This window comes from Medicago sativa, chromosome 1 (assembly GCF_051527215.1).
Source record: "Medicago sativa cultivar Bolivia chromosome 1, Bolivia_mono, whole genome shotgun sequence".
Lineage (NCBI taxonomy): Eukaryota > Viridiplantae > Streptophyta > Magnoliopsida > Fabales > Fabaceae > Medicago > Medicago sativa.
The window spans coordinates 80,901,495-80,916,588 of NC_140749.1; the positions used below are offsets into that span (position 1 = coordinate 80,901,495).

Consider the following 15,094-nt stretch of genomic DNA (forward strand, 5'->3'; position numbering starts at 1 on the left):
ATCTTTTTATTAAGCTAATACTTATAAATTACTAACAATAGTTTTTATAAAATTTTGATTACAATTATTTTGATTTTGATTAAAATTATGAGTATAGATAATAGATGTTTTGCACATTCATATTTTAACAAACTATTTTATCAAAAATATATTGTAACAAACTATACTTATCTTTTTCAATGATACCAAAAATATAACAAAAATAACATCTTACAAAAAAATATAACAAATTCTTATTTAATTGACATCAACAAAATAACATTCTTATAATTAAATTTTCTCAAAGGTATAGTTGAAAGAAGAAAAAATCAGCTTAAAACGGCTTATTTTCTTATATATAGTATGAATATACATAAATAAAAAGTCTTATTTTCTTTCGCCATGGTATGTCAAAAAGACTAAAAGTAACATCACCATTTTTTTAAAGCTAAAACATCACCATTTTAAAAAGATAAATGACTAAAATGATTTAGAAAAAAGATAAATGACCAAAATGAGGGGAATGCTAGGCACAGGCGCTTAGTCACTCGCGGATAAACACTCGCTTGTATTTCTATGCCACGTTGCCCATTATCAAAAGCTAGTTACCTAGTTACAGGCTGATCAAGTTGGGTTTTCTTTTACACTTATTAAAAATTAAAAATCAGTCCACACGTGAAGCACCAAAGGTTCAAAACCATTCATTACCGACACCACCTCTTCAATCACCCCCACACCCATCATGGCAAACCACTTAAGTCACCGTCAACTTCCTCTTCTGCAAATAATCATGGAGGTTTCTGAAACACCAACCTACATCCTTAATCATGGATGGACTCTGAACCAACAAAATCAACCTTCAGTAGCCTAATTACTACTATCCCCAATCATATAACGTTAATCAAAAATTAGAGGATGGAGAACAATTATAAAAAACATAGGTTTACAATTTGATTAAACCTCTTTAATCCTCAACCTCACACTTCTTTTACCTTCCTAGTCTCCATTTTAAAAATGAAAAAATAAGTAAAATTGGTTAGAACAGAGAAATACATAAAACGTGAAAGTGAGAGATGGGATTTGGGACTTGGGAGATGCATAATCCTTTGGCGTTGCACATGCGGTGTCGTTGCTCGCATCTTCCGACTCAAAATCGATTGTTGCCACACATTCCTACTGAACCATACAGCCACCACCATTCGTATTTTGCGAAGAGCACCACCCATGGCGACCCTGTTCAGAGCCATGAAGAAGTATGGTAACTTTAGAGTTTTGGAAAGGGATTACGACCATGATTTTTCAATTCCAATCTCTGATATGTTTTGGTGATAGAATAGAATTAAAAAAAAAATAAAAAAAAACTTTAAAAAGTAACAACTTTGACAGCCGGTAGCCGGTTAAGGAGAAATGACGTGGCTCAGTAGAACAGCGAGTGTCAAAGGGCGTCTGTCAAAGCGCCTGTCAGTAGCACTTCTCAATGACAAATATTTAGTAAAAGATAAAGGATAAAAATATATTTAAGCCAAAATAAAAAAGCATTAACACAATTACAATCATATGGGCGAATACTTAAGGAAGCATTTTTTTTAGGGAGTTAAGGAAGCATTTTTTTCTTTATCAATTTTAACCATAACAAAGTTTAACACTAATTCTAGGGTTTCACAACAGTTCCACGCAAATTCCATTGCTGTACCAGTGGTTGACTGGTTGGATCTTTAACATCGTTCATCAAAATCGTCTTAGCTTACCTGGTAAACCCCAACGGTCTTCACCAAGGTTCAGCTTTAAGTTTAATTTACTTGACTTTCTGGTATAACTGTTTCTTGTTTATTTTTTATTTTTTTATCAAAGATTAATTAAATAAAATAATTTTAATATAGAAAATTAAAAGTATTTTATAAAAAAAAATTAATCGTGTAAATGAATAAAAAAGATTATTATTGGTTTTAAAGAGTGGCAGTAAATTTGGCTTTGGATAAAAAAAGGGCAATATTGTAAAGTCAAGTATTCTCGTACCATGTACAACAACAAAACATGCGTAAAATAGTTGTCATTGAACCGGCAACGTAGGAAATTAACAGAAGAAGAAACACAACGACATAAGATCATTGTCTCTGCAATTTCAATTTTGATTCTCTGATTCCCTTTTTACGGGATCAGAGGATCATCGTCATCATCACAATCTTTTTTTTTTTTTTTGAAGCCCCAAGAGTAAAGAAAAAAAATGGAAGGGTGGCTTTATCTCATTCGTTCTAATCGGTTTACTCAACATTACTCACGTAAAAGATACTTCATTCTCAAAGAAAATGTTCTCAGAAATTTCAAGACCAAACCCACTTCACAAATGGAGGTAAATTTCATGTTTATCATTTTTTCTGCTTTTGTTTATATTTTCATATTTTGATTATAGATGAACGTAAACAAGAAAATATGAATGGTATTATTTTTAGGTTTTATCATATTTAATATGTTGCATGCATAACAATTTTAAGAATGTTTTTGATTTATTTATGTATTCACTTGGTTTTGGCAATGATTTTGCCATCTAGGGTTATTATTTAGTCATTATATTTTTTTCTAAATTTTCTAGTTGCTTAATAGATTGTTATGATTGTTTGGTAGAAAATTCTGTTCCTTAATTGAACAAGTATTACTAGGCAAGCGACATGCATTGGTTTCATATATTAAATGTTGTAATGTTTCAATAAGAGCAAAATTTAAACATAATTCTCATTGTTGCAAATGATCATGTTGTTGATTGTGATAAATGAATGGAAGTATTGTAATTTTCAGGAGCCAATGAGAAGTGCAATGATAGACTCGAATATTCGTGTTACTGACAATGGAAGGGAGAGTATCAACAAAAAAGTAAGAAACTTTAGGTTATTGATATTCTGATTACATTAATATTTCAATGACATTTGTTTCTTTGAGCAGTTAATTGAATTTATAAATTTGTTTGCAATTCACAGGTATTATTTATTTTCACTGTATATAATACTTCAAATCAAAGGGATAAGCTTAAGGTTTGTCAAAACTCAAAATTCAAACAGATTTTTTAGTGGAAATTTTTTTCATTAGATTGATTCATGGTTTAAATTCCATATATTTATAGTTGGGAGCACGTAGTTCAGAAGAAGCTGCAAAGTGGATACGTTCTTTTCAGGAAGCTGCAGTGAAGGTTCTAAACTCTCTCTACCTTAAATGAGTACAAGGATTTGTCTCATGAAAAAACAAACTTATTCTCTGTGTATTTTTCAGGAGTATCCAAATCCAGCTAAGAATTATGTGACTTTTTCCAAGAAAAGGCGTTCAAGTTTGAGGTATATCAACTACTTTCCATTAATTATTTAATCCTTCCATTTTCTCCTTTTCATCTTATAATGCTTCAGAATGAACACAATAGAACACTATGATGTCTTTGATAGTTGACAGCCACTTAGTTCAATAAGGCTTGATCGTCGTATTTTAAAGTGGTCATCCTAAACTTCTTGAATTCGTGATTATGATATTCTTATTAATTATGTTATACTACAAACTATGGCTGCTTAATGTGTAAAGTGTTGTTGAAACAGATATGGAGGGTCAAAAAGCACAGATTGGAAATACTCTAAATTGAGTTTTGAATCATCTGTATACTCTGAAGCTATGACCTCTGATGTTATTGCACCTTCCCAATGGAAGATTTTTGGCTGTCAAAATGGTGAAGCTTTTGCTCCAAGCTAGACTCTTATAGGACGCACAAATAAAAGCTAGTGGCTTAATGTATATAATGTGATAGTTGATTGATTTCTTGTGCAGGACTAAGGATGTTCAAAGAAGCCAAATGTTCGGATTCACGTGGAAGGGTAAGTTGTTACTAATTTGGTAATGAGTTGTTTTCGTACTGGGACGATCTTGTTTTAAAAGAGAAAATCGTTGTTGTGCATTATTCATTCAGCATTGGGGTGAGCAATCGGCAATAATGGCAGTTGGTGTCGTTGATGGAACTTCAGAGGCTATTTTCCATACTCTTATGTCTCTTGATCCCTCAAGATCCGAGTAAGTCTTCCAAATCACTTTATGGTTCTATTTTTTGCTATTCCGATGCACGTGATGCAAATGCTCAAGAACATTACTTATCTTGCTATGCTATATATAATTTGTTTAACACTTGAAAAGACAAATTAGCAATAAAGGATACCACACCAGATACTATAGGACATGGTCTAATCTTTTAGCAACTTCTGTCTAATTGACCTGTTTTTGACTTTCTACAGAAGATATTCAAGTTCTTATTTGTGGTACAACTGATATAGTAAATTGTGTATGTAGCGAAATAACATTTTTTGCTGCAGATGGTTCTGGTCTAATAATTTGTTCATAAATGAATGCGAGACTACCTAAACAAATACAAAATAGAATACTACTGCATGTTAAAATGAAGGCTAACATGATTCACTTGCTATTTTGAAGAATGTATTCTTGAGAATATGTCATGTTTATTAATTTTGCACGCAGATGGGACTTTTGTATACATCGAGGCATCGTGGTTGATCACATAGATGGTCATACAGACATCATTCACCTCCAGTTGTACAATGATTGGTTGCCATGGTACGTCGTACTAATCCACATATTATATATTCACAGACTAATTAACATGTTTTGAATAGTAGTGACATTTATCAGTGTTATCTCATCAAATATGTGTAGGGGTATGAAACCAAGAGATTTACTGTTACAAAGATACTGGAGAAGAGAGGATGATGGCACATACGGTACATACTGCTATATAGCTATATTTATAATATTATGAAGATGTGCTTCATTCATCACTTAACTTTTCCTTTGGTTCTGCAACAAACAGTGTTATTATATCATTCTGTGTATCATTCCAAGTGCCCACCCAAGAAAGGTTACGTCCGAGCTTGCCTTAAAAGTAATGTATGCTTTAAATTTTACATTTTTCTTGATTGTTTTACCTTCATTTGAACTTAAATGCTATTAATTCTGATATATTGCAGCATATTATAGGAGATGCATATATGAGTTATTATAATATTATATCATATTAGTTCAATATTAGCTTATTTTCAATTTCCTTTTCTCACTACTCCTTCCAAGTAACCTAGATGCATATAGGCGCAAGAAATTTGGTTTGGTTGAATTAGATATATACTGGAAATAATATATAGGGGCACATTTTTGTTAACTCGTATCTTATTCACTTGAATACATGGATGTAGATTAAAAACAAAACAAATCCTCAAGATTTTGTTAAAAAATCGCCTTCAAATATTTAGATATTTGGAACACAAGGGGTTGTCAAAACCCTACCCTCCATATCCTAATCGAATGAACACTTACCTAAAATCAATATTTGTTTCCTAAAATTTGGAAAAATGCCTAAAATAACACAAATGTTTTGAGTACATTATTCTATTTGATTCTATATTTACCGTAACGCTTGGCAGGTGGAGGATTTGTGGTGACTCCTGTTAACAAAGGAACTCAGTCAGTTGTGAGACATATGCTTACTATTGACTGGAAGTTATGGAAACTATATTTGGGACCTTCATCTACTAGATCCATAACCATTCGTATGCTCGAACGAATTGCAGGTATCTACCTATCTGTTCTAAGAAAAGTCTTCTCTCTGTTGACATGTGACACAATTTCGCACTTATCTTTAACGGCACTCGGTGTTAACACGTGGAATTGTAACTATTAGTAAGTAACTTATAGTAAAATCCCCGTGCAACTAAATGTATAGAACGTTCTTGCACACGATGTTTACTATTACTTACTTTTCGATGAAGTTACTTCTATGTAGTTTACTCGCATAGTTATTCTTAAGACTGAAAATATGTTTTACTATATCATATTATGTGGGGAGAATGTACATTTATATGGGTAGGAGTCTCCTAGTTAACCCCTAATTAATAAAGAAGATTAATCAATACAATCAATACAATAAATAGTGAAGTTAAAACTATACAGTCACAACTTTTCAATATCTCAACACTCCCCCTCAAGGTGGTGCGTATACATCATATGCATCCATCTTGTCACATATGTAAGTTATCCGAGGACTCCGTAGAGATTTAGTAAAGATATCAGCAAGTTGATCCTTGGAATTGACAAATGAGGTTCTGATGATTCCGGTGATAATCTTCTCTCTAAGAAAGTGACAGTCAACTTCAATATGCTTTGTCCTCTCGTGAAAAACTGGATTGGAGGAGAGGTGTAAAGCTGATTGATTATCACATACAAGTTCCATTTGACCAACCTCACAAAAATGTAATTCTTGCAGTAAATGTTTCAACCACACAAGCTCACATGTAGTATGAGCCATAGCTCGATACTCGGCTTCTGTACTCGACCGGGCGACAACAGTCTGCTTTTTGCTCTTCCATGAAATCAGATTTCCGCCCACAAAAATGCAATAACCAGAAGTAGACCGTCTATCACTTGCATCTCCTGCCCAATCGGCATCTGAATACCCAACAATATTTGTGTGGCCTCTATCAGTGAAAACAAGTCCTTTTCCGGGTGCTCTTTTGATATACTTAAGAATTCGAACAACTGCATTCCAATGATTGACACAAGGAGAGTTAAGAAACTGACTTACGATGCTAACTGGAAAAGATATGTCCGGTCTGGTCAAGGTGAGATAATTCAATTTTCCCACTAGTCTTCGGTATCTGCCTGGATCACAATAGGGCTCCCCCTGGTTAGGAAGAAGCTTTACATTAGGATCCATAGGAGTATCCACTGGTTTACAATCTATAAGACCTGTTTCCTCCAAAATATCAAGGGCATACTTCCTCTGAGAGATAGCAATACCAGAATTTGATTGAGCCACTTCAATCCCGAGAAAGTAACGAAGAGGACCTAAGTCCTTAGTCTGAAAGTTTTGAAATAGATGTTGTTTTAATGCCTTGATACCTTCGTAATCATCACCGGTAATTACAATATCATCAACATAAACCACAAGGTAGATATATTTATTTGATGTTGAGCATTTAAGAAAAACAGAATGATCTGATTCGCAACGGGTCATCCCAAACTGTTGTAGAACTTTGCTGAATCGACCAAACCATGCTCGAGGCGATTGTTTCAATCCATACAAGGACTTTTTCAATTTGCATACCAAACCATGCCCCTCTTGAGCAACAAACCCAGGAGGTTGCTCCATATAAATCTCTTCTTCCAAGTCACCATGCAAGAAAGCATTTTTGATATCCAACTGAAACAGGGGCCAACGTCTCATGGCAGCCATAGCTATAAAGAGGCGAACAGATGTCATCTTCGCAACTGGTGAGAAGGTATCACTATAATCCTGACCATAAACTTGAGTATAACCTTTTGCCACTAACCGAGCCTTTAATCGATCAACCTGTCCATCAGGTCCCACTTTGACATTAAACACCCACCTGCAACCAACAATAGATTTTCCAAGAGGAGGTGGAACAAGCTCCCAAGTTTGGTTTGATTCTAACGCAATCATCTCATCAATCATGGCCTGTTTCCACCCTGGATGAGATAATGCTTCATGAAGTGTCTTAGGAATTGAGACAGTTGAAAGAGCAGAAACAAAAGCCAAGTAGGAAGGAGACAATCGGTGGTAGCTCAAAAAATTATAAATAGGATGAGGATTAGCGGTAGACCTTTTATCTTTACGAAGAGCAATAGGACGCTCAAGTGGAACCGCAGCAGGAGAAGAGACTGGAACAATATCTGAATCACTAGAATTAGTAGCAGGGGTCTTGGGACTTGAATTATTGGAATCAATAGGAGCTGTTTCTGGAGCTTCAACATGTCGACGCTCATAAGTAATACCATATCGACGGAACTCATCGTTACCTTGTGACTGTGGAGGATTTTGAGTAGAGACAAATGGCTCAAATAGAGGAATGGGCATCACCTGGGAAGTAGTAACATCAGATGTAGAAGTTGTAGAACCAGATGTAGTGGGTGAAGCAAAGAATGGTTTATCCTCAAAGAAAGTAACATCTGCTGAAACATAAAAACGATGCGCAGGTGGAGAATAACAACGATACCCCTTTTGGGTTTTAGAATATCCCAAAAACACACATTTGACAGCTCGAGCAGACAATTTATCACGGCCAGGAGAGAGATCATGTACAAAACACGTAGATCCAAACACACGAAGAGGGACAGCGTACAGAGGATCCTTAGGAAACAAAAGTGAGTATGGAATTTCATTACCCAATACCGATGATGGCATGCGGTTTATCAAATGACAGGCAGTGAGAATGGCATCACCCCAAAATCTGGAAGGTGCATGAGCGTTGATCAATAAAGTTCGAGCTGTGTCAACCAAATGACGATGTTTTCTTTCAGCGACACCATTTTGTTGCGGTGTGTGAGGACAACTGGACTGATGTATAATACCATGAGAAGCCAAGAAGGAGTTGAATGATGTAGAAAAATATTCTTTTGCATTGTCACTCCGTAAAATTCGAATTGTTTTACCAAATTGGGTCTTTATCTCTGAACAAAACGTTTGAAAGGCACCAAATAATTCTGAACGATCCTTCAATAAGGTGATCCAGGTGCATCTAGAGAAATCATCAATGAAAGTGACATAATATTTGTATCCCAAAGTGGACGACACACGACTAGGACCCCAAACATCAGAATGGATGATATCAAAGGGAGACATTGATCTTTTATTGACACGACTTGGAAAAGATACTCTGACATGTTTGCCAAGCTGACATGATTCACAATCCAATGATTTTAAATGTGAAAGGTGAGGAACTAATACCTTTAACTTATCCAAACTTGGATGACCCAAACGACGATGAATGATATCTGGAGATGCAGAAACACCACAAATGGTGGATGGATGAGAATGGAGATAATAGAGACCCTGTGATTGAGATCCTGTTCCAATTGTCTTTCCCGTACTTCAGTCTTGTATAAGGAAAGAGTCGGAAGAAAATGTTATAGAACAATTGAGAGATTGAGTAAGTTTACTGATTGAGATCAAATTAAAAGGACTTCCAGGTACGAATAACACATAATTCAAGGATAGAGATGGCAGAGGAGAAGCTTGACCAATACCAGTAACTTGTGCCTTAGAACCATTAGCAACAGTAATGTTGTGAGGTATCTTAGGAGGTGACAAATTAGAGATAAGAGAGGGATCACCAACAACATGATCAGAAGCACCAGAATCTAAAACCCATGATCTAGTAGAGTGAGATAGGCACACCGTAGAATTGTTGAAATGAGCCAATGTGGCTGAAGAGGAAACTGGTTGGATCCCCATTAAACAACACGAAACAAAAACCAGGACGGTTCCCTTTGAACACCGAACGACTGAATTGAGAAAAGAAAATATAATAAAAATATAGGGCTAGCCTTGACAGCGACTGAACCCAAAAACAAAACTAGGATTTCAGAACCATGCTCTGGATACCATCTTAAGACTGAAAATATGTTTTACTATATCATATTATGTGGGGAGAATGTACATTTATATGGGTAGGAGTCTCCTAGTTAACCCCTAATTAATAAAGAAGATTAATCAATACAATCAATACAATAAATAGTGAAGTTAAAACTATACAGTCACAACTTTTCAATATCTCAACAGTTATGAGTTTTTACAATGTTCCTTTCTTTTTTTGTAGCACTAAGAGAGTTGTATAGAACAAAAGTAGGAAACTACTCGGAACCTATTACAATGACAAAGGATATTGTATTGCCTGTTACTGTTACTGTAAAGAAGGATGTTAAGATTGAAGTTGCAAATGAGAATAAGAGCAAAATTGAGGAACTAGTTGAGGTGAAAGATCAAGTGGATGACAAAGAAATTCCCGGTCGCATCAGTTTAATGGGATTGACTGATTCTGATGAGTTCTTTGATGTTCCTGAACCAACAGAACATGATCACTATGATAATCAATGGCACTCTGACTTTCATTCAGAACACAAACCATCACCAGCTGGTAGTTTTGTGAAAAAGTTACAAGAACTTGCCGGTTAGTTTTAATTGAAGTTTCTCAATTAGAATACTTTGGGATGTAATTTGAGGCTAAGGCCACTTTTTAAATGATTTTATGAAAAATGGTTTAATGTTTAAACATATGTTGCAGTTCATAAAAAGGGTTACATGGACTTGCACGAGGTAGCTAAGGAGGAAAGTGCATCATGCTCTTATGGAAACACTCTTCAAAAAGATCCAAATTGTACTTTACCTTGCACCTGGGCTCCTTCTGATCCATCTTTATTTTTGGTTCGAGGAGAAACTTATTTACAAGACCATCAAAAGGTATTTTACCAATTTTAAACTTATAGGAGTAAAGCAAATAATCTCAACTATATATAAGAAAATTAATAATTAATGTTACACATAACAAATTCTGTGTATGAGAATATATAGCATTGATTTTCTTATCAATGATCGATATTACGTTCTTTCCTTTCCACTCTAAAGTGGATTACTCGCTTCAGGGAAGCCAAATCCATCATAGAATTAAATGCTCTTACACATGACAGTTCAAATTTTTCTTTTTTAGGTCAAGGCAAACGACACCTTGATGCAATTAGTAGGTGCAGATTGGCTCCGATGTAACACACGAGAAGATGATTTGAGTAGTCGTCCCGGTTCCATAGTTCAGGTATTTTCTTTTTCCTTTCATTTTCTACTTGAGTTAGAGAGAGTACTTAACATTGTTAAAATATTACTGCTAGAAATTTCTTATCATATGTGCTTTGGATTTGTATTTATTCAGAAATATGCAGCAAAAGGTGGTCCAGAATTCTTTTTTGTTATCCACATACAAGTGAGTATGACCTTATATCTTGATTATTTATTATTATTAAGCACCTTTAAGTATTGGACTGTCAATTTACTTATACTATTTTCATGAATCAGATGCCAGGAAGTCCCATGTATAGCATTGCACTCTATTACATGATGAAAACTCCTTTAGAAGACAATCCATTATTGCACAGCTTTGTTGAAGGAGATGATACTTATAGAAACTCAAGATTTAAGCTGATACCATATATTTCTAAGGTTAACAACATTTTAAGATTTCAGCTGCATTTCTTAAGTTCATTACAAGTATGAATTTGAAACAAAATTGTAGGATAGAGTTTAATTTTGGCACACTTTCAACAAATCAAAATCAATCATATGTGACTATAGTAGTTATGCTTAAGTCAAACGATTTAAATGATTCGACAATTACAATTAATTAGCAGTGTGAAAAAATCTTTACACGTGTATCTGATGGCTTGCATTCCCTTGTGATTTGCTTCTCTTAGGGATCATGGATAGTCAAGCAAAGTGTTGGAAAGAAAGCATGTTTGGTTGGCCAAGCACTAGAAATACGTTACATTCGTGGCAAGAACTATCTAGAGGTTAGTGACATTGCAAACTATTTCTAATCCTTAAAGCAACAGTGGTTCTGCTACCTGTTAATTATTTTTGTTCCTCTTTCTTATATACTTACAAACACACATACATAATGGTTTAAAGTTTCATTTGTTCAATATTATGCTAACATTTAAATGGTGTCGATCGTATTATTAGCTTGACATCGATGTTGGATCTTCGACGGTTGCAAGAGGAGTGGCAAGCCTAGTTCTTGGATATCTGAACAATTTGGTGGTAGAAATGGCATTTTTGATACAGGTAGAAATAGTTAATCAATATGGTTATGACTTGTTGATAATGTAGAACTTTTGTAGTGACAGTGTATTAAAGTTAAACTCTTTTGTACTACACCAAAACAATGTGCAGGGTAACACACAAGATGAGCTCCCTGAAGTCCTCATCGGAACGTGTCGACTAAATCATATGGATGCATCCAAAGCAATTGGAGTGAATCCTTAACTTCTAACTTGAAATTTATTCATGTCTTTGAGGAGCAGAAGCTGAAATTGTCTCCTATAGTATTAACACACTAGCAAAAGAAGGAAAAACAAATTTAAGGATGAGAAGTGGTACATTGTTACCCTGCATGCTTCATGTTTTGTCCATCAAGTACAGGGAAACTGATTTTGGTGGTAGGAGTTTTTCCTGTGAATTTTTGCTAAGGCTAATCACAATGCAAAAAAGTTGTTCTTTCATTTTATCTCTTATATGATTTGTTGCACAATAACTTATTTTTTGATTGATCCATAAGCATATAATATGTAATATAGACATAGAGAAAACTACATGAGCCTAATTTAAATTAGAGTAACCTTCATATTCTCCCATTCCATTGCTCTAACCAAATAATTCAGCTCCACCTAGGTATATTTGGTTTATTAGATTTTTGTTTTTGACAGAGCATACTAATTAAACTTTTGCATAATTATCTTTTTCATTTTTTATTTTAGGTGTTGACAAGTTGCGAACTTGTGATTGGATGTTGTGGATTTTGTTTTTAACTTCCATTGTTGCAAATATAAAAGAATTGTACAATCTTTAATTTGTGATATTAAACCCATAAGAATTCAATCAATTTGAAGTTTTAATTATAAAGTAAAATTTTTAAAAAAACTTTTAGTTGTCAGTCACATTTTTTTTATCATAGACGAAAGTTTAGATGAGTTGGGTTTCGAGGGTTCAACATAGTCAAGATAGACCTCAAAGTTCAACACACATACTTACAAATCATTCATCAAAGAAATTTTCACACCGACAATAAAAGTTGAACCCACGACCTTGTTGGTGCTTGCCAGTCACATTTGAATTGCCATTTCACATTTCATTTCATAATTCAAAAACTTTCTATTAAAATAAATGATTTTTCAAATTTTGAAAAAGTATATAAGTAAAAAAGATAGAGCATAGTTTTGGGTTTGAACAAACGTTAGTTAGCATCCGGGCCTAGCTTTTGATGATCAACACTACATTAAAGTAATTGCTCTACACGCCCCCTACATTGCTCATTTGCACGAGAAAAAAAAACCTATCGAAAAAATGGATTCAAGTAGATCTCATGGTAAAAAAAATCTACCGAAAGATAAATTGTGGTGGTTGAGAGGGATTAAGAGCAACACAGGGAATGAGCAGTAGCCCTACATTAAAGACAAGTCACATGGTACCATGACTCACAACTCCACATAATATGTCTGTCACATAATTGTCATCGGTTATGGATGATGACTAGCAATACATGTATGCACTCTCTATTTCTTCAAAAGTGTATATTATTCTTTAATCTTTAGTGTGTCATATTGTTATCCAATTCATCAACAGTAACACCACATCTCCTTTGAACATTCATCGTTCTTTTTCCTTCAATGTTATTAAAAAAATTTAAGGTCATTTTTCTTATTCGTTCAAAATTATTAAATTCTTATTCACTTTTCTTTAATTGAATACTAACAATTCAAAAAACGAAACCTTTTACTTCTCCTTTTAGACTATGCGTCGCAATATAATTTGATCAGAATGGATCCTCTCATGTCACATGAAGATCCATCGAAATCTCCACCATTCATTGAAAAAGAGAGAAAAAGAATTTGCAAGAAAAAAGAATTAGTTTTAAAGATGAAGATCATAAAACATGAGAGAGAGAGAGAGAGTTTTTAGAATTTATTCCCATAGTTTGATATCTCATAGCTTTTATTTACTAGTCTATAGTCCTTTCAAGTTGTGTTTAAGCTCATGACTTGTAGTATTTCTTTTTCTTTTTTTTTTTGATCATATTTACCTTCTTTTTTTAATTGAATAAATTTATTAATAAAAAACATTATTTTATGTCATCTTATATGTATTAGTTATAGTAATTTTTAATATTTTCAGACACATCAAATTAAATTTTCTAGTTTATCTGCAGTTAACTATCAGCTAGTTTAGCTACTTTTCTCTAAATAGTCATCAAAAAATTTCAATTGTTATTTACTCCTAATACAACTAAAAGAACATACAAGTTCAACTCATATAACTTTAGAGACATGTGATATGCGGAGGTTGAAATGAGCAGTTATCCACTTCGTTGCACTTAGTACATGTTTAGTAACACGGTGGTGCCGTGATTTGGTAGAAACTACAAAGTGTATAGCATTAGCAAAATCACGGTGGCTGACTGTGATTATGAGACAGAAGTGTATAGCTCGCCTCTAAAAAACATACATCGAGTCATAAGAAAGGCACCGCAAATTTAACTCCCTGCATGCGTAGGCTGAGTGTGATCTTAGCAACTTTGCCCTAGTTTATATCACTCATCAGATAGTATTACTATTACACGTGAAATTTTAGTCATAAAGGATTGGCGCTACTTCTGTAAAACATTGTTCCATCTTATTTTCCTTCCCTATGCTATGTGTATGGCTATCAATAGAATTGCACATTAATGGTTTTTACATTAAGGTGTCAAAAACTAAACTTGATTTTTACTCGAGTTGCCAAGTTGCTATTTTTTTTTAAAAATGTTCATCACATACTTTTCACGTGGGAGTAGTGAGAGTGTGAGACATCAAGCATTGTCTATGCGAATCATTATTGTTGAAATACATTGCTCTCAAATAATTTGCAAAGGATTTCATCAACAAAAAAATAAAATTACAAAGGAAATTTGAAATTGAAAGAAAAATGAATGAACGAAAAATGTCGGTGGTGTGTTGAGTCAATAATCCATTGATGTTAATTTTCCCATCATCATCTTATTACTTTGCTTCGTTTGATTGCTTTTGCTAGCCCTATCTGTTTGTCCTTTTTCTGGCTGTGGGATGGATATGGCCCCTGTTGGTTCTTAATTAATTTTAGTAATTGTATTATAGGCATCTCAGATTGTTCAACGTCTAAAATAAGCCAATCGAGAGTTTCTCATCGACCCAAAAAACAACAATTGAGTTGTAACTCCTGATAGATTTTATAAATCGAGAGTTACGATCCGATTAATTTGAAGGACTTTTGAGCAATACAAAGGATTTATAAAGCAACCATCATTAATTTTCTACATAAACTCCAAATATGGTTTAGGCTTTCGACAAGGCTGTACTTCGGTTGGCCCACAAAGTTTTTTTTGTTTTAAAGAAGCTAAATAGTCCACCCAAATTGGCACCGGAGAGAATCGAACCTGAGTCCTTGCGGAGGAGCACACTCCCAAGACCCAAGCCAATACCACCAGGTCAACCCAAGTGGGTTATTGGC

General features: G+C 34.2%; 1 protein-coding gene across 2 annotated transcripts; it reads left to right on the forward strand.

Annotated features, from left to right (window-relative positions):
- The first annotated feature begins 2,017 nt into the window (after positions 1–2,017).
- Positions 2,018–12,207, forward strand: LOC146958020 (protein ENHANCED DISEASE RESISTANCE 2-like). Of its 2 annotated transcripts, none has more exons than XM_085739687.1 (20): positions 2,018–2,329; positions 2,773–2,847; positions 2,952–3,005; positions 3,095–3,160; positions 3,241–3,302; positions 3,555–3,682; positions 3,781–3,827; positions 3,920–4,020; positions 4,480–4,575; positions 4,675–4,739; positions 4,829–4,900; positions 5,436–5,582; positions 9,627–9,977; positions 10,092–10,267; positions 10,515–10,616; positions 10,731–10,781; positions 10,874–11,017; positions 11,269–11,364; positions 11,537–11,638; positions 11,747–12,207. In XM_085739687.1, exons 1-20 carry the CDS (start codon positions 2,204–2,206, stop codon positions 11,837–11,839), a joined length of 2,154 nt encoding a protein of 717 aa, XP_085595813.1. In that variant the 5' UTR covers positions 2,018–2,203; the 3' UTR covers positions 11,840–12,207. The 2 variants fall into 2 exon arrangements, with proteins under 2 accessions (XP_085595813.1, XP_085595814.1); XM_085739688.1 differs by having other exon boundaries at positions 2,032–2,329; positions 4,829–4,876.
- The last annotated feature ends 2,887 nt before the right edge of the window (positions 12,208–15,094 follow it).

What these genes read in the sequence shown, in the direction of transcription:
- LOC146958020 (XM_085739687.1), top strand. Translation starts at nt 2,204, where the DNA reads ATGGAAGGGTGGCTTTATCTCATTCGTTCTAATCGGTTTACTCAACAT. An exon ending in AACCCACTTCACAAATGGAG is followed by an intron (nt 2,330 to 2,772) that starts GTAAATTTCATG and finishes TGTAATTTTCAG; the next exon opens with GAGCCAATGAGAAGTGCAAT. An exon ending in CTTGATCCCTCAAGATCCGA is followed by an intron (nt 4,021 to 4,479) that starts GTAAGTCTTCCA and finishes TTTTGCACGCAG; the next exon opens with ATGGGACTTTTGTATACATC.